At 48.9% G+C, this 18559-nt stretch overlaps 1 protein-coding gene across 7 annotated transcripts in view; it reads right to left on the bottom strand.

Annotated features, from left to right (window-relative positions):
- Positions 1-1352: 1352 nt before the first annotated feature.
- Positions 1353-18559, bottom strand: part of dpf3 (double PHD fingers 3) — a 140302-nt gene continuing 123095 nt past the window's right edge. For all 7 annotated transcript variants that reach the window (XM_078406135.1, XM_078406132.1, XM_078406134.1 and 4 more), the window contains 2 exons: positions 12930-13011; positions 1353-9386 (listed from right to left, as the gene is read on the bottom strand). In XM_078406135.1, coding sequence (XP_078262261.1) covers positions 9316-9386; positions 12930-13011 — 153 coding nt within the window. In that variant the 3' untranslated portion in view covers positions 1353-9315. The remainder of the gene's footprint in view (positions 9387-12929; positions 13012-18559) is intronic.

Raw genomic sequence — 18559 nt, 5'->3', positions numbered from 1 at the left:
GCGGCACTAGATCCTGCTGCACTAGACCCTGGGCACTGGATCCTGGGGCACTGGATCCTGCAGCACTGGGTCACGGGGAACTAGAACCTGGGGCACTGGATCCTGCAGTACTAGATCCTGGACACTGGATCCTGGGGCACTGGATCCTGGGCCCAGGATCCTGGGCCCAGGATCCAGTGCCCCAGGTTCTAGTTCTCCGTGATCCAGTGCTGCAGGATCCAGTGCCCCAGGATCCTGGGGCACTGGATCCTGGGACACTGGATCCTGGGACACTGGATCCTGGGGCACTGGATCCTGGGGCACTGTCTACGACCATTCCACTCTTTCCACCACTGACATACAGTGGCAGGAGGCAATGCCATCTACAGAATGCACTACAGCAACTCATCAAGACTGCTTAAGGGCCTGTCCCACTCAGGCGATTTTAAGGCAACTGCCGGCGACCAGGCTGTCGCCAAACGTTTGCCGGGGTGTTGTGGGCAAGCTGGGCCGAAGAGCCTGTTTCCACTGTATCAGTGTATGACTCTATGACTGCACTGTGGAGAAAAGCATTAGGGCTGGTGTGGAGAACCTTGACTCCATGATTGGGAGCATATGGCCGTAGAGAGGGCAAATGGGGTGCATGCCCTCACTCACTCACGTCCATCCCCTGCCCCACTTGTGGGAGAGTCTGTGGTTCTCTAGTCGACCAACACAGAACCCACAGCACTGGAGTGTAAACAAGCCTTCCTCAAACAAGAGACTCTGCCTCAGAAGGTTCAAGTTTTATCAAAAACATTGACCTGGGTTCGATCCTGACCTCGGGTACTGTCTGTGCGGAGTTTGCATTTTCTACCTATGACCGCGTGGGTTTCTTCCAGGTGCTACAGTTTTCTCACAATTCCCAAAGATGTGTGGGTTTCTCGGTGAATTGGCCCCTTTAAAATTGTCCTTAGTGTGTCGGGGATGGATGAGAAAGTCAGATGACAGAAATTGTGTGAACGATGGTCGGTGTGGACTCAGTGGGCAGAAGGGCCTGTCCCCATGCTGTATTTTTAAATCAATATCAATCAAACAATCGATCAATCCATCAATTAATCAATAAATCGAACCATCAATAAATCAATCGATCAATAAATCAATCGATCAATCTGTCTATCAATAAATCAATCAATCGATCAATCAATAATCAATCAATCAATGCATAAAGTTAAATTAAGAATGATGCTATTCTAGTCTTGGGTGCATATTGTAATGAAACACTCATAAACTTAAATTTAACTTGTGGGGTTATTAGAACTAAAGAGAAATGCTGAAATGTCGCCCTCTGGTGCAACAAAGTGAACACGACAAGTATGCAGACTCCACCAATTTTTGTCTCCTTTATTCCTTTGGATATGTTGTTACAAATGTGAAGCTGTACAAAATAGTTAATGTACGAACAAAACATACAAAATGGAAACTTGTCACAGAATCTAGAGAAACAAAATCCCTTAAGTTATGCCGTCAGTTCACTTTTGAGACAGCTGCAATGCATAGTGGAAGATTGCCCCCCTCCTTCGGTGACGGGACTGTGGGAGCAGCAATGATCAGTGCAGCAGCTTCTGCGTTTACTGTGTGCAGGACAAGTGTGAGTGAGACCAACCACACCCTTGCAAAGTGCAGTGTGATCTACTGCACACTCATCCCATGCTCCACAGAGTGGGGCCAGGGCAGTCACTGTAGAGATCACACCTATAGAGGTTGGGAGGTCATGTTGCACTTGTATAAGATGTTGGTGAGGCCACATTTAGAGTATTGTGTTCAGTCCTGGAAAGATGTTGTCAAGCTGGAAAGGGCACAGAGAAGAATTACCAGGATGTTGCCAGGACTCGAGGGTCTGAGCTACAGGGAGAGGCTGAGCAGGCTGGGACTCTATTCCTTGGAGCGCAGGAAGATGAGGGGTGATCTTGTAGAGGTGTATAAAGTCATGAGAGGAATCATTCAGGCAGATGTACAGAGTCTCTTGTCCAGAGTAGGGGAATCGAGGGCCAGAGGACATAGGTTTAAGGTGAAACGGAAACGATTCAATAAGAATCTGAGGGGTAACTTTTTCACACAAAGGGTGGTGGGTGTATGGAACAGGCTGCCAGAGGAGATAGTTGAGGCAGAGACTATCCCAATGTTTAAGAAACAATTAGACAGGTACATGGATAGGGCAGGTGTGGAGGGATATGGGTCAAACGCGGGCAGGTGGGTCTAGTGTAGCTGGGACATGTTGGGTGGTGTGGGCAAGTTGGGCCAAAGGGCTTGCATGGTTCTATGACTCTATGACCTCCCCACAGCTGTTGTGTTTACCTGTCACCTGAGGCTATCTCCGCTCTCTCTCCCACCTCTCGTGGGCTGGGCTGAAGCAGGTGGCCTTCAATAGACAGTCGATGTCGCAGAGTGGGGGTGAGGGGGAGGCCAGGGCCAGGCTTCAAAGCTGCACCACTGACACAGTCTGATTGAGCCAGCTGTACAGCATGGAAACAGACTCATCAGCCCAACTCATCCATGTCGACCAAGTGCCTACCTGAGCTTGGCTTCAATACATTCGTTTGGCCCAATCCCCTCTAAATCTTTCCTGTCAATGTACATCCAAATATCTTGTAAATTGTAATTGTATCCGTCTTTCCCACTTCCTTTGGCAGCTTGTTCCATATACCCCCACCCTCTTAAACCTGCAACCCCTGCTTTTAGACTCTTGCTCTGGATACAGATCCACCTCATCAACATCTCCCATGTCTTATCTCATCTCCACATCTTCTCACCTTGTATTTTAATTTAGTTTGGAGACACGACGCGGAAACAGGCCCTTCGGCCCACCGAGTCCGCGCCGGCCAGTGATCCCCGCACATTAACACTATCCTACACGCATGAGGGACAATTTTACGCTTATACCAAGCTAATTAACCTACAGACTTGTTCGTCTTTGGAGTGCGGGAGGAAACTGAAGATCTCGGAGGAAACCCACGCAGGTCACGGGGAGAACGTACAGACTCCGTACAGACGGCGCCCGTAGTCGGGATCGAACCCGGGTCTCCAGCGCTGCTAAACCTCTCTCAGGTCACTCGTCAGCCTATGACACAATCTCATCTTGTCGGGCTTCTCTTTATAACTCAAGCCCTCCAGTCCCTATAACAACCCCGGGAATCTCTTCTGCACCCTTTCCAGCTTAGTGACATGCTTCCTACAGCTGGGCGACCAGAACTCTACACAGTACTCCAAGTGTGGTCTCACCAATGCGTCTTATACTGTCTACACCCAGCTGCTGTTGTAGAGAGAGGGCGGGGGAGCAGGGTGGTGGGTCCGTCACTGGGGTGGGTGTCTACCCCACTAAACGCAGTCTATCCCAGGGGTGGGGTGTTTACCCCTGGAGAGGTGTTAGACCTAGGAGTGTTGTGTTTGCCTGAGGGGAAGGTGTTTGACCCAGGGCAGGTCATCAACTCCAACAAGCACCAAGACCTGGCTTGGCTGGTGGTGAGGGGAGTTGACATTCTTCCTGCACCGCCAGAGCCTTACTACCGGCGCACGCTGCCCTCGGGACGGCTGCTATGGAGAGGAGACGGTTGCCCACCTCTTCACAGAGTGTGGATTTGCAAAGAGAGTCTGGAGAGGTTTACAGGGGTCCCTGTCACGATTTATTCCGAGCAGCTCCGTCACAGAGGACTCTGTGATCTACGGACTGTTCCCAGGGACGCATTCGGAGACTGACATCGAGTGCTGCTGGAAGGTCATCAACTCGGTGAAAGACGCTCTTTGGTCTGCCCGATCCTTGTTGGCCTCCCAGCGGAGCGAGCTGTCCGTCAAGGAATGTTGCTGACACGGGGCCGCTGCAGACTGCAGGAGTACGTGCTGAGGGACGCACTGAAGCTCGGTGCAGCCAACGCCAAGGCCCTGTGGGGGAGGACCACAGTCTAGGGTCCTTCCGCTGCTGGACATGGAGGGGCAGAAAGTAGTGGAGACGCCCCTCAAAATAAGGGAAGGGATTTCACCCCAGGCAGCAAGAGTGGGGGGCATAATTGTGAAAACACTACGTAACAACAAATTGTATATATAGCCTCCGAGAATGTCGGAATAACTCTTTGCACAGTGTTGTATTGTACATGTTTTTTTTGTATTGTATAGTTTTGTATTGTATAGTTTATTTTGAATGTAAAAGTGTTTACCCCAGGAGGTGGCTCCACCACGGGGAAGGGGGTGCCTGCCCTGGTATGAGTGGCCCTCTCTGTTGCCTGCCCTGGTGTGAGTGGCCCTCTCTGTTGCCTGCCCTGGTGTGAGTGGCCCTCTCTGTTGCCCAGGAGTGGGAGTTTCCTTTGGAGGGAGTGGGATCTGAGGTCATCGGTGGGTGTCTCTGTGTCTGCCGTCCTCACCCCCACTCCTCGGGTATTCAGCACAAGTGGGGGCATCCGTGCCAGTCCTATGGTGGGCAAGGGGCGCGGGGGGGGGGGGGCTGTTACCACTGGCACTATAAACACCATAACTAACGAACGTGGCCTCCATGCCAGCCACAGAGGGTCCCAGCAACTGGGGTAAATGCACTTTGCAGACTTTATTCCAGGGAATAAAAGAAGCTTCGTTTTGGACAGGAATACATTGAATATTGGCGTCGACATGGCCCATAGATAAGTGGGCGTGTGTAGTTTAGTTTTGTTTAGAGACTCAGAGAAACAGGCCCTTCGGCCCACCGAGTCCGCGCCGACCAGTGATCCCCGCACATTAACACTATCCTACACACGCTGGGGACAATTTACACTTAACCCAATTAACCTACCAATCTGTATGTCTTTGGACAATCTATACACATTGTCAGGTGTGGGAGGAAACCGAAAATCTCGGAGATAACCCAGGCAGGTCATGGGGAGAACGTACAAACTCCGTACAGACGGTGCCCGCAGTTGGGATCGAACCCGGTTCTCCGGCGCTGCTGTGCCACCGTGTAGTATAAGGGTCAAACAGACCGTGTCACGTGTGGCGGCGCCGTAATGGCTGCAGCTCGCTGGCAGTCTGTTTGTCCTTTTTCCTTTTTTGTTTGTGTGTTGGTGTTGGGGTGGTTTGTTTTTGGCTGTGTATGTGTGGGGGGGGGGGGGGTGGGTGGGGTGGGGGAAATCTTTCTTTTTTTAGGTCTCTTCCTCGGGGCGAGGCTTGGCCGCGGGACTTAACAGCGCCTGGTGCGGCTCGGCCGCGGGATTTTCCATCGCCCGGTACGGCTGTAGGACTTTCCAGCGCGGCGCGGCTCGGCCGCGGGACTTACCATCGCCCGGTGCGGCTCGGCCGTGGGACTTACCATCCCCCGGTGTGGCTCGGCTGCGGGACCTTCCATCGCCCGGTACGGCTCGGCCGCGGGACTTTCCAGCGCCCGGTGCGGATCGGCCGCGGGACCTTCCATCGCCCGGTACAGCTCGGCCGCGGGACCTTCCATCCCCTTGCGGGGGCTGTGCAGGTCGGTCACCTCGGTAGGGGTCGAGCTGCCTGTCCGTGGGCGTGGGGGATGAGAGTGGATGTTTTGTTGCCTTCCATCAAAGTGAGGGGTTGTTTGGAGTCACTGTGATGGATGTTTGTGTTGGGGTCGTGTGTCTTGTGTTTTTTTGTTTTTTGCTCTGTGACTGCTGGCAAATAAAAATTTTGTTCGGTAAAACGAATGACAATAAAGCTATTCTGTATTCTTCTGTATTCTATCAGCTAACATGGAGAATGGGGTTAGGAGGGAGAGATAGATCAGCCTTGATTGAATGGCGGAGTGGACTTGATGGGCCGAATGGCCTAATTCCTCTCCTATTCCTTACGATCTTGTGACCCTTTCCTCTCTCAGAACACCGTTCAACTAAGAAACCCGTTGACCCCGGGCAATCAAGGTGAAGGTCACATCTTCAGACTCACAATCTCTTCACACAGCAGCGGTGATCCTCGCACTCTCCAATCTTTCCCCTGCCTCGCCAGGAAAACAAAGCAACCCCTCCAAGTTTCATGGTAAAGCAAGTGGTTCTGTAACGACCTATCAATAAACACGACTAATGGGTTGAAATGCATTGCTACAAACACTTCCGGAACATTCTACTCTTCCTTTTGCTGAGGCAGAATTCTGTGGCTGGAGCAGTTAAATTTCAACAATTTTACTTCATTAGGATGAAGCTTAAAAGTATTACCTACGTACACTGTGTATTGAGTATAAGATATAAGGTTTCTTTTGCCATTACTAAGCTGAGGGATTAGTGTTCAGTGCTCCACATATGTTAAGTATATAGTCGATTTAATATTGTTTAAAGCTAAAAACATGGCTTCCAAACATGGCTGCACATTATAGACGCAAAGGTGTATCCATAACAATCACCAATGTACCAAAGATGGACACAAAATGCTGGAGTAACTCAGCGGGACAGGCACCATCTCTGGAGACCCTTTTGAGTCGAGACCCTTCTTCAGTCTGAGAGTCAGGGGAGAGGGAGACACAGAGATGTGGAAGGGTAAGATGTGAAAACGAGGGATCCAAGGGGGTGGAGATCAAGGAAAATGTTGAATGGTTCATTGTCAGCTAGAAGAAGGTGACAAAAATGTCATCAGAGACAGTCAGACTGGTCGGAGAACGGGAAAGGGAGAGGAATGGAGAGAGAGGGAAAGCAAGGGTTACTTGAAGTTGGAGAAGTCGATATTCATACCGCTGGGGTGTAAGCTGCCCAAGCGAAATATGAGGTGCTGTTCCTCCAATTTGCGCTGGGCCTCACTCTGACAGTGGAGGAGGCCCAGGACAGAAAGGTCGGTGTGGGAATGGGAGGGGGAGTTGAAGCGTTTGGCAACCGAGAGATCAGGTAGGTTTAGGCGGACTGAGCGGAGGTGTTCAGCGAAATGATCACCGAGCCTGCACTTGGTCTCGCCGATATATATGGGAGCTGACACCTGGAACAGCGGATACGGTAGATGAGGTTGGAGGAGGTGCAAGTGAATGTCTGCCTCACCTGAAAGGACTGTCGGGGACAGAGTCGAGAGAGTCAAACACCCTTTCATCTAAAGCTTGGGATGCAGGAAGCATAGGATTCAACAGTGCCATTGTGCAGGAACGCCAGTGAAATCTCTGCTGAAACCTCCCAGCGTGAAGTGAACTACCAATGTCCCTGACATGTCGGTGTGCTTGGGGTGGGAGGGAGGGGGGGAGGTAGGTGGGGAGGGGGGCAATGGCCTGGAGGGACCCCTTCGATAATCATTCAGCACATTCTACCTATAAATACACAATTGGATTGTCAAGAGATCTGTGAGTGCCTGCAGTCAGTCTAACTCGACATTGCCTGAAGTACCAGGGATCTCAAGTAGAAAGTGGATGTTGCCAAATATTCCCATCCAGATGTTGTTCCTGGAGGCCCGTCTTTAATTACACCTGTGAGGCTCCTCCAGATGTTTCCCAGTATTAAAGGACCTAGGTAAATGTAAGTTTCGTTTAGTGTAGTGTAGAGATATAGCGCGGAAACAGGCCCTTCGGCCCACTGAGTCCGCTCCGACCAGCGATCCCCGCACACTAACACTATCCTACACACACTAGGGACAATTTACTCTTATACCAAGCCAATTAACCTACAAACCTGCACGTCTTTGGAGTGCGGGATGAAACCGAAGATCCTAGAGGAAACCCACACAGGTCACGGGGGGGGGACGTACAAACTCCTCACTCCCAGCAACAGGAGATCTGGCTGCAAGGTGAGGCTTGAACGGGCAGGTGTGGGTGGAAGCAGTTGGTGTTGGGAGCGAAGTCTCGGCCTGGTGGACGAGGTGTGTGGGAAGGACATGCAGGTGCTGGTTTAAACCGAAGACATACACAAAAAAGGTGGAGTAACTCAGTGGGCCAGACAGTTGTAGTGTCTTCCACGATCTTGGTGCCCCAATGTGCTCTCAGCCTGTGATCTGCTGGCCGGCTGCAGATGTAACTCAGAAATATGCTGAGTAATCTATATTAATGAGGATCGCACAAAACAGGTCATCTGTTTCGATTATGTTTTTGGCAAAAGGACAAATATTGTCAGGTAACTACCCCCTCGTACCCATTGTTACTCAAAATACTGCCGCTGGTCCTTTACTAAAGAAAGGTTGGTGGGCTTTTGCGTAACACTTCACTTGAACAATAGCACATCTCTGACATTGTAGCCTGAAGCATATCACAATAATTCTCAGCTACGGTAACAAGAAAATACGTTAAAAGACTACCTTGAAGATCTGAACTATAACCAGACTTAAGCACAGACAATTTCTACAGTGGTATTAAAGTCTGATGAGCTCTATTAAATACTGATACTGGCATGCTAATATGCTTGATTATTATTAACATCACACAATAACCACAACGGTGTTGATTTTTCCGCTAAATAGTCTAATAGAATGGAATTTTCTTTCACCTCATCCTAGAATATTCCGGCGCCTTATTTTGGAACTTGTGTGAGACTACGTAGGACAGCAGCAGCCAAATAACAGGACAGAGTCGATCCAGCGGTCTGCATTCATGACCGTCTCTGAAGCAATTATTCCCCACGCGGTGTTTAAATAGAAATGTAAACAGGAAACGAGCCGATGAAGAAAAAAACCTTGTCAATGTTCCTACGTTAATGATGACAATTTGTAAAGAGCACTAATACTGTTGAAATGTGAGCCTTTGGAGTTTAAATTAGCTCTGCCTGTTATTTTTGCAGTCTTTAATTTTAACCCAGCATTGATAATTGGCTGTTTGGTCTTTGACTGCACTCCCTGGAGCCATGACACCTGAGACTCCAGTGCTCACCAGAGCTCAGAGTGCAATCGTGGTAATGTTCCAATTGGAAAGGTCCCATGAGAGATCTGTTATGATTTTGTTGGACGAGGACATTATAGTTTGAAACAAGTTCACATTTGCATATAATATGCTTTTTCAAATCCTCCTGTAAGTCCACAACCCTCAGAATATATGGAAACGCAGAATATTTAAGTCCCCGAGTTTAGGACCAGGAAAGACAAATCCACTTATTAACGTTTGAAACCATGGGCCTCTGTGTGATTTTGTCAAGAGAATGTGTCAGAAACCTGGGTTCTGAATGATTAAACGCGAGTCGAACTGTTACCACAGCCAGATTTAGCAGAGGGGTGACACTGCAATCACTGGCTATAACACTGACACACACAGGGAGATCACATTGATCGATATGCCTGCAATACTGAGCCGCAAGCCAAATGCAGTAACACTTTGCGTTGGTACACACTTTGTAAAAAAAAGTCTGCGTTTTCGCCTGAATGTGCAAATACTGACCGCATGCAGTCAAATCAAACTGATCTTAAAAATATATAAAAGTCGACGAGACTGAACTAGGGTTTGCTTTCCCAGGCAGAAGCCTTCTCCTTCAGCTGCTCCAGGCACAAGTGGCAGCTCCAGCTTCCTGCGGGCGAGAAAGAATGCAACGTTTACAAGGACAGATACCCAGCACATTTCTCAGTAATTACAGATCATCCTGAAACCCTTCCATTAATTAAACCTCGGGCCAAAGCCGTCACCGCCTGTCTTAACCGTCCCACCTTCCGCTCCTTAAATTTTGCAGCTTTGAATTCTTTCCCCCCTTGTCCCCGTCTGGCAATAGCAACATTGACCTCTCTGGAAATAGCTGGCCAAGCCTACCTAGGAGAAGAACACGGAGCACAGTAAGATCGGGACAGGGACTACCAATGGAGCCGTTTGAGTAAAGATGTTGTGATGTTGTAGGGACTACTTTGTTGTATCACAAGGACTACTTTGTTTGCCTGTGTAGTAATGTGTATATAAGGTTATGATGTGATTAGGTGGCCACTCTGGTTCCAGGTGGCCACGGAATAAAGAGCCTGGAGTTAAGCTCCAGCATTGTAACCTTTAACACACGTGTACTTGTGGTCCGTGCAGAGTCTCAACAAAGGTACAACAGGTACCGGACCATGAAGTACAACAGTGGTTGGGCTTCTTGGAGAGCATTAAGGTGGATAAATCCCCAGGGCCTGATGGAGTCTGTCCCGTTGTTGAGGGAGGCAAAAGAGACGATTGCAGGGGCAGTGACGAAGATCTTTGCATCTTCTCGAGCCACAGGCAATGACTGGTGCACCATGACACCCAGGTCGTTGTTGTTCCTATGTTTAAGAAGGGGAGTAGAGATAATCAAGGGAATTATTGGCCATTGATTCTCACATCAGTGGCAGGGAAGCTGCTGGGCAGAGTTCCTCAGGATAGGATCTACTCACATCTGGAAGAAAACGACAGTCGGCTTGGCTTTGTATGCGGCAGTCTATGTCTTATGATCCTGATTGAGTTTATTAAGGAGGTGACAAAGGTGATAAATAAGGATAAGGAGGTGAATGTTTAGTTTGGTTTAGTTAAGAGATACAGCACGGAAGCAGGCCCTTCGGCCCACCGAGTCCACACCGACCAGCGATCTCCGCACATTAACACTACCCGACACACACGAGGGACAATTTACATTTACACCGAGCCAATTAACCTACAGACCTGTACGTCTTTGGAGTGTGGGAGGAAACCGGAGATCTTGGAGAAAACCCACAGAGGTCACGGGGAGAACGTACAAACTCCGCACAGACAGCACCCGTAGTCAGGATTGAACCCCGGTCTCTGGCACTATAAGCCACTCTACCGCTGCACCACATGGAATTTAGTAAGGCATTTGATAATGGTGATAATGGCATTTGTTGGTAGGCTGATAGATTAGGCGAGTGGGCAAATGCATGGCAGATGCAATATAATGTGGATAAATGTGAGGTTATCCACTTTGGCGGCAAGAACAGGAAAGCAGAGTATTACCTGAATGGTGACCGATTGGGAGAAGGGGAGATGCAACGTGACCTGGGTGTCATGGTGCACCAGTCATTGAAAGCAAGCGTGCAGGTGCAGCAGGCAGTGAAGAAAGCGAATGGTATGTTGGCATTCATAGCAAGAGGATTTTAGTTTAGGAGCAAGGAGGTTCTGCTGCAGTTGTACAGGGCCTTGGTGAGACCGCACCTGGAGTATTGTGTGCAGTTTTGGTCTCCTAACCTGAGGAAAGACGTTCTTGCCTTAGAGGGAGTACAGAGAAGGTTCACCAGATTGATCCCTGGGATGGCGGGACTTTCATATGAGGAAAGACTGGATAGACTGGGCTTGTACTCGCTGGAATTTAGAAGACTGAGGGGGGATCTTATAGAAACATATAAAATTCTTAAGGGGTTGGAGAGGCTAGATGCGGGAAGATTGTTCCCGATGTTGGGAGAGTCCAGAACCAGGGGTCACAGCTTAAGGATAAGGGGGAAGTCTTTAAGGACCGAGATGAGAAAACATTTCTTCACACAGAGAGTGGTGAGCCTGTGGAATTCTCTGCCACAGAAGGTAGTTGAGGCCAGTTCATTGGCTATATTTAAGTGGGAGTTAGATGTGGCCCTTTTTGCTAAAGGGATCAGGGGGTATGGAGAGAAGGCAGGTACAGGTTACTGAGCTGGATGATCAGCCATGATCATATTGAATGGCGGTGCAGGCTCGAAGGGCCGAATGGCCTACTCCTGCACCTATTTTCTATGTTTCTAAGATTAACATGTGGATGTTTTCTACATGGATTTTAGTAAAGTATTTGATAAAGTCCCTCACGATCCAGATGATTAACATGCATGGGATTCATGGTGACTTGACCATTTGGATTTAGAACTTGATTACTCATAGAAAACAGAGTGTTATGGTGGAAGGGTTTTATTCTGATGGGAGGTCAGTGACTAGTGGTGTTCCACAGGGAGCTGTGCTGGGAACATTATTGTTTGTGATTATATTTAACTGACTTAGACGTGAATGTAGGAAAATAACTGCAGATGCTGGTACAAATCGAATGTATCACAAAATGCTGGAGTAACTCAGTGGGTCAGGCAGCATCTCAGGAAAGAAGGAATGGGTGACGTTTCGGATCCAGAGAAGGGTCTCGACCCAAAACGTCACCCATTCCTTCTCTCCCGAGATGCTGCCTGACCCGCTGAGTTACTCCAGCATTTTGTGAATAAATACCTTCCATTTGTACCAGCATCTGCAGTTTTTTTCCTGCTAACTAGATTGGAGTAGGTTGTATGTAGGCAGCGGAACATCTGGAATGATTGGTGGTGGGAACAGATGTTTCAGTACCATGGGAAGACTCTGGAACGCTGGATCTGTAAGAGCAGAGGAGGTAGCGATATGAATCAGGACATAGTAACGAGGCTCACAAAGAAGGGTCAGGAGCAGTCAATGTCAGAAGAAGGACGAGTCTCGCCCCGGCCACTCCCTCTTCTCCCCTCTCCCATCAGGCAAAAGGTACAGAAGTGTGAAAACGCACACCTCCAGATTCAGGGACAGTTTCTTCCCAGCTGTTATCAGTCAAGTGAACCATCCCACCACAACCAGAGAGCAGTGCTGAACTACTATCTACCTCATTGGTGACCCTCGGACTATCCTTGATTGGACATTGCTGGCTTTACCTTGCACTGAACGTTATTCCCTTATCATGTATCTATACACTGTCAATGGCTCGATTGTAATCATGTATTGTCTTTCCGCTGACCGGATAGAACGCAACAAAAGCTTTTCACTGTGCCTCGGTACACATGACAACAAAAACTGATATGAAACGGCATCCCATGCATGACATGATGTTCAATATTTCTCCATCATAGTAAGCTCATGGACCTTAAGATGAACATTTTGAACTGTGATAGATCAGCCACTTGATTTTTGCATTGACTTTGCACATTGGCTTTTCACAATGTTTTCTGATGTGCATTAAGAAGATCCATCTGGATATGGGTTGGGGGTGGGGGGTGAGGGGGGGGAGAGGGAGGGGGGGTGAGAACATTGAACGAGAACAAACACAGGGTACTGACCACAAGCCTCACCGGGCACAGGGAAGTCACAAATAAACAACACAACAGGTATCCGTGTGAAGTGGATACTGTACCTTCAGGCGGCTGGGCCATCGGCGGCTTTAAACAGTACATATGGTAACCACGGTCACAGTCATCGCAAAACAACAACTGGTCCTAGAAAATAAAGAGAGTCCCGTTGGCAAAGTCAAGTCAAGTCAAGTCAATTTTATTTGTATAGCACATTTAAAAACAACCCACGTTGACCAAAGTGCTGTACATCTGATTAGGTACTAAGGAAAAAATGAAACATACAGTAGCACGCAAACAGTTCACAGCGCCTCCTCAATGAGCCTCAAACGCTAGGGAGTAGAAATAGGTTTTGAGCCTGGACTTAAAGGAGTCGATGGAGGGGGCAGTTCTGATGGGGAGAGGGATGCTGTTCCACAGTCTAGGAGCTGCAACCGCAAAAGCGCGGTCACCCCTGAGCTTAAGCCTAGACCGCGGGATAGTGAGTAGCCCCAAGTCGGCCGACCTGAGGGACCTGGAGATAGAGTGGTGGGTTAGAGGATTTTTGATGTGGGGGGGGGGGGGAAGCGCCAAGATGCCACCCAGGAGCTCGGAGCTCATCCTCAAAACTGCCCCTGTTAACGGCGGAGACAAAATGCCGACTGCCCTGGGTGGGACGGCTATCCGAGGTGCAATGTGGTGTAGCACCTGCCTGCCAGGAGACGGCAGGAACAACTACAAAGATGGCTGCAACATGGATGCAAAGAAAAGTTATTTGAAAGTGCACACACATTTTCAATCGAGGACTGTCATGACCTTTATTTGAGGTTCACTGGGTTTGTCACAGCGTGAATTAAGCGTGTTGAACATAGAACAGTGTTGCACAGGAACAGTCCCTTCGGCCAACGATGTCAGTGCTGAACATCAGGCCTATATAAACTAATATATATATATATACATATACAGATGCTCCTCCACTTACGATGGGGTTACGTTCTGATAAACCCATCGTAAATCGAAAATATCGTAAGTCGAAAATGCATTTAATACACCTAACCTACCAAACGTCATAGCCACCTAACCTACCCAACATCATAGCCACCTAACCCACCCAACATCATAGCCACCTAACCTACCCAACATCATAGCCACCTAACCTACCCAACATCATAGCCACCTAACCTACTGAACATCATAGCCACCTATGAAAAGGGTTGTCCAGGTGTGGACTCAAGTGCTGAATACCAGACTGTGACTGGCCCTTTATTTCAAAGCAGCATCGGACTAAATATGGCATCAAGAAGGTCTTGAGAAAGCTGAAGTCAATGGGCATCAGTGGGAACTACTGACAGGAGACATGTGGATGAAAGATGGCGGTGTCTGGAGCTTAATCCTTTCAGCTCCAGGACATCATAACCACCTAACCCACCCAACATCATAGCCACCTAACCTACTGATCATCATAGCCTAGCCTAACTTAAACCTGGTGTACTGTGTGCAGTTTTGGTCTCCAAATTTGAGGAAGGATATTCTTGCTATTGAGGGCGTGCAGCGTAGGTTTACTAGGTTAATTCCCGGAATGGAGGGACTGTCGTATGTTGAAAGACTGGAGCGACTAGGCTTGTATACACTGGAATTTAGAAGGATGAGAGGGGATCTTATCGAAACGTATAAGATTATTAAGGGGTTGGACACGTTAGAGGCAGGAAACATGTTCCCAATGTTGGGGGAGTCCAGAACCAGGGGCCACAGTTTAAGAATAAGGGATAGGCCATTTAGAATGGAGATAAGGAAAAACTTTTTCAGTCAGAGAGTTGTGAATCTGTGGAATTCTCTGCCTCAGAAGGCAGTGGAGGCCAATTCTCTGAATGCATTCAAGAGAGAGATGGATAGAGCTCTTAAGGATAGCGGAGTCAGGGGGTATGGGGAGAAGGCAGGAACGGGGTACTGATTGAGAATGATCAGCCATGATCACATTGAATGGTGGTGCTGGCTCAAAGGGCCAAATGGCCTACTCCTGCACCTATTGTCTATTGTCTAGTGTCTATTATGCCCATGCTGAACGTCAACTACCTGTCTGTACGAATCCCATTTATTAGCACTCAGAACGAAAACACAGCGCAGGAACAGGCCCCTCGGCCCACAACATCCATATCAACTGAGGAGGAATTTCTTTAATCACAGGGAGGTGAATCTGTGGAATTCATCGCTACCGATGGCGGTGGGAGGCCAAGTCAATGGATATTTGTAAGGTGGAGATTGACAGATTCTTGACAAGTGAGGGTGTCAGGAGTTATGGTTTGAAGGCAGGAGAATGGGGTTGAGAGGGAAATGTAGATCAGCCATGATTGAATGGCGGAGTAGACTGGACGGGCCGAATGGCCTAATTCTGCTCCGAGAACTTGTGAACATACAAACAATTCGTACCATGCCAATTAACCTACAACCCTGTGCGTCTTTGGAGTGTGGGAGGAGACCGGAGCTCCCGGAGAAAACCCACGCAGGTCACGGGGAGAACGTACAAGCTCCGTACAGACAGTACCCGTGGTCAGGATGGAACATGGGTCTCTGGCGCTGTGAGGCAGCAACTCTACTGCTGCGCCACCCTGCCGCTCACACTCCTCTGTAGCCCCTCAAAAGCCCCCACATCTCCTTTGTAATGGGGCGAACGGAACTTCATGCAATGCCCTAAATGTGACCTGACGAGTTTGATAAAGCTGCAGGAAAGACAATAAATGCTGGACTAACTCAGCGGTCAGGCGACATCCCTGAATGGGTGACTTTTTTGGGTCAGAACCCTTCTTCAGACTGACTGCAGGACACAACATGGCAGGTCATAGGAAGAGTGGAGGGTCAGGAGGAAACATGGCATGTCATAGATGAACACATGCAAACGAGGGTTTTGTTTTTTGTTTTTTTAAGGCAGTTGGTTGGACAAAGGCCAGAGATGAACACACACGAGGTATGAGAAAAGGATTAGAGTTGTGAGTTGCCTGGCCAGAGGAATACTGAGGGCATAGTCATAGTCACAGAGTGATACAGTGTGGAAACAGAGCCTCCAGCCCAACTTGCCCACACCGGCCAACATGTCACAGTGTCACAGCTACACTAGTCCCACCTGCCCTCCAAACCTGTCCTATCCATGTATCTGTCTTAACTGTTTCTTAAACGTTGGGATAGTCCCAGCCTCAACTACCTCCTCCGGCAGCTTGTTCCATACACCCACCACCCTTTGTGTGAAAAAGTTACCCCTCTGATTCTTATTAAATCTTTTCCCCTTCACCTTAAGCCCGTGTCCTCTGGTCCTTGATTCATTTACTCTGGGCAAGAGACTCTGTGCATCTACCCGATCTATTCCTCTCATGATTTTATACACCTCTATAAGATCACCCGTCATCCTCCTGGGCTCCAAGGAATAGGGCCCCAGCCTGCTCAACCTCTCCCTGTAGTTCAGACCCTCGAGTCCTGGCAACACCCTTTCCATCTTTCGTATAAAGGTGAGATGGGGGGGTTGGTAGAGGTTACTTAAACTTGGAAAATTCAATGTTCGTACCATTGGGAGTAAGCTGCCCAAGCGAAGATGAGGTGCTGTTCCTGCAGTTTGTGTGTGGCCTCACTCTAGCAATGGAGGAGGCCCAGGTCAGAAAGGTCAGTGTGGGAATGGGATGGGGAGTTAAAATGGTCGGAGTTCTTGGCAGGTCATGGCGGACCGAGCGCAAGTGTTGAGTGAAACGGTTGCCGCGTCTGCGCATGATCTCGCTGATGTACAGGAGGCCACATGCAGGATGCAGCAGATGAGGCCGGAGGAGGCCCATGAAAACCTTTGCCCCACCTGGAAAGACGGTCGGGGTCCCCGGATGGAGTCGAGGGAGGAGGTATAGGGGCAGGTGTTGCATCGCCTGCGGTTGCAGGGGAAAGTACCTGGGCAGGGGGTGGGAATGGATGAGTGAACCAGGAAGTTCACTTTCTGGAGTATTGTGTACAGTTTTGGTCTCCTAATCTGAGGAAAGACGTTCTTGCCTTAGAGGGAGTACAGAGAAGGTTCACCAGATTGATCCCTGGGATGGCAGGACTTTCATATGAAGAATGACTGGATAGACTAGGCTTATACTCGCTGGAATTTAGAAGACTGAGGGGGGATCTTATAGAAACATATAAAATTCTTAAGGGGTTGGAGAGGCTAGATGTGGGAAGATTGTTCCCGATGTTGGGGGAGTCCAGAACCAGGGGTCACAGCTTAAGGATAAGGGGGAAGTCTTTTAGGACCGAGATGAGAACGTTTTTTTTCACACAGAGAGTGGTGAATCTGTGGAATTCTCTGCCACAGAAGGTAGTTGAGGCCAGTTCATTGGCTATATTTAAGAGGGAGTTAGATGTGGCCCTTGTGGCTAAAGGGATCAGGGGGTATGGAGAGAAGGCAGGTACGGGATACTGAGTTGGATGATCAGCCATGATCATATTGAATGGCGGTGCAGGCTCGAAGGGCTGAATGGCCTACTCCTGCACCTATGTTTCTATGTTTCTATGAAGTTGCGGCGGGGTGCAGTCTCTGCGGAAGGCGGAGAGCGGTGGAGGTGGGAAGATGTGACACGTGGTGGGGTCAAGTTGGAGGTGAGGGAAATGCCGGAGGCTGTTGTGTTGGATGCGGAGGCTGGTGGGGTGAAAGGTGAGGACCAGGGGGAAGGGGAAACAAGAACTGAGCTACAGGACAGAGAGGAGATGTGGGTGAAGGATCCATCAGTGACAGAAGGGGGGACCCCATTTACTCTCCTCTCCAGAGAGGACATGTTGAATGTCATTGAAAGTAAAGCCTCATCATGGAGCAGCTTCAGCCAAGAAGGGGAATGGAGAGTAGGGGATACTGTCTTTGCAAGCAGCAGGGTGGGAGGAAGTGTAGTCCAGATAACTGTGGGAGTCACAGGTTCACAAGTTATAGGAGTAGAATTAGGCCATTCGGCCCATCGAGTCCACTCCGCCATTCAATCATGGCTGATCTCTGCCTCCCAATCCCATTTTCCTGCCTTCTCCCCATAACCCTTGACACCCATTCTAATCAAGAATTTGCCTATCTCTACCTTAAAAACATCCACTGACTTGGCCTCCACTGCCCTCTGTGGCAATGAGTTCCACAGATTAACTACCCTCTCTGACTAAAAAAGTTCCTCCTCACCTCCTTTCTAAAAGAGCGCCCGCCCTTTAATTCTGAGGCTATGACCTCTGGTCCTAGACTCTCCCACCAGTGGAAACATCCTCTCCACATCCACTCTATCTATGCCTTTCATTATTCTGCAAGTTTCAATGAGGTCCCCCCTCAGCCTTCTAAACTCCAGCGAGTACAGGCCCAGAGTTGACAAATGTTCAGTAGGAGTCTGCAGGTTTGCAGTAGATGTCAGCTGATAGTCTGTCCCCTGTGATGGAGACGGGGAGATCAAGAAAAGAGAGGGAGGTGCCAGAGATAGTCCAGGTGAATTTGAGGGCAAGGTGGAAGTTAGTTATGAAGTTAATGTTTAGTTTAGTTTATAATTGTCACGTGTACTGACGTACAGTTAAAACCTTATGTTTACATGTTCTCCAGTCAAAGAAGGGGTACAACATTTCGTGTAAAGATGCAACATTGAAGTCTGATCTTGTCTGATTAAAGATAGTTCAAAGGTATGCAGTGAGCTAGGTTGGAGGTCAGAACTCTACTCCAGCTGATGAGAGAATCAGTTGCCCG

The sequence above is a fragment of the Rhinoraja longicauda genome, chromosome 10 (assembly GCF_053455715.1).
Source record: "Rhinoraja longicauda isolate Sanriku21f chromosome 10, sRhiLon1.1, whole genome shotgun sequence".
Classification (NCBI taxonomy): domain Eukaryota; kingdom Metazoa; phylum Chordata; class Chondrichthyes; order Rajiformes; family Arhynchobatidae; genus Rhinoraja; species Rhinoraja longicauda.
Note: the sequence above shows the minus strand (reverse complement) of the source record. Positions and strands in the feature narration are given on the sequence as shown.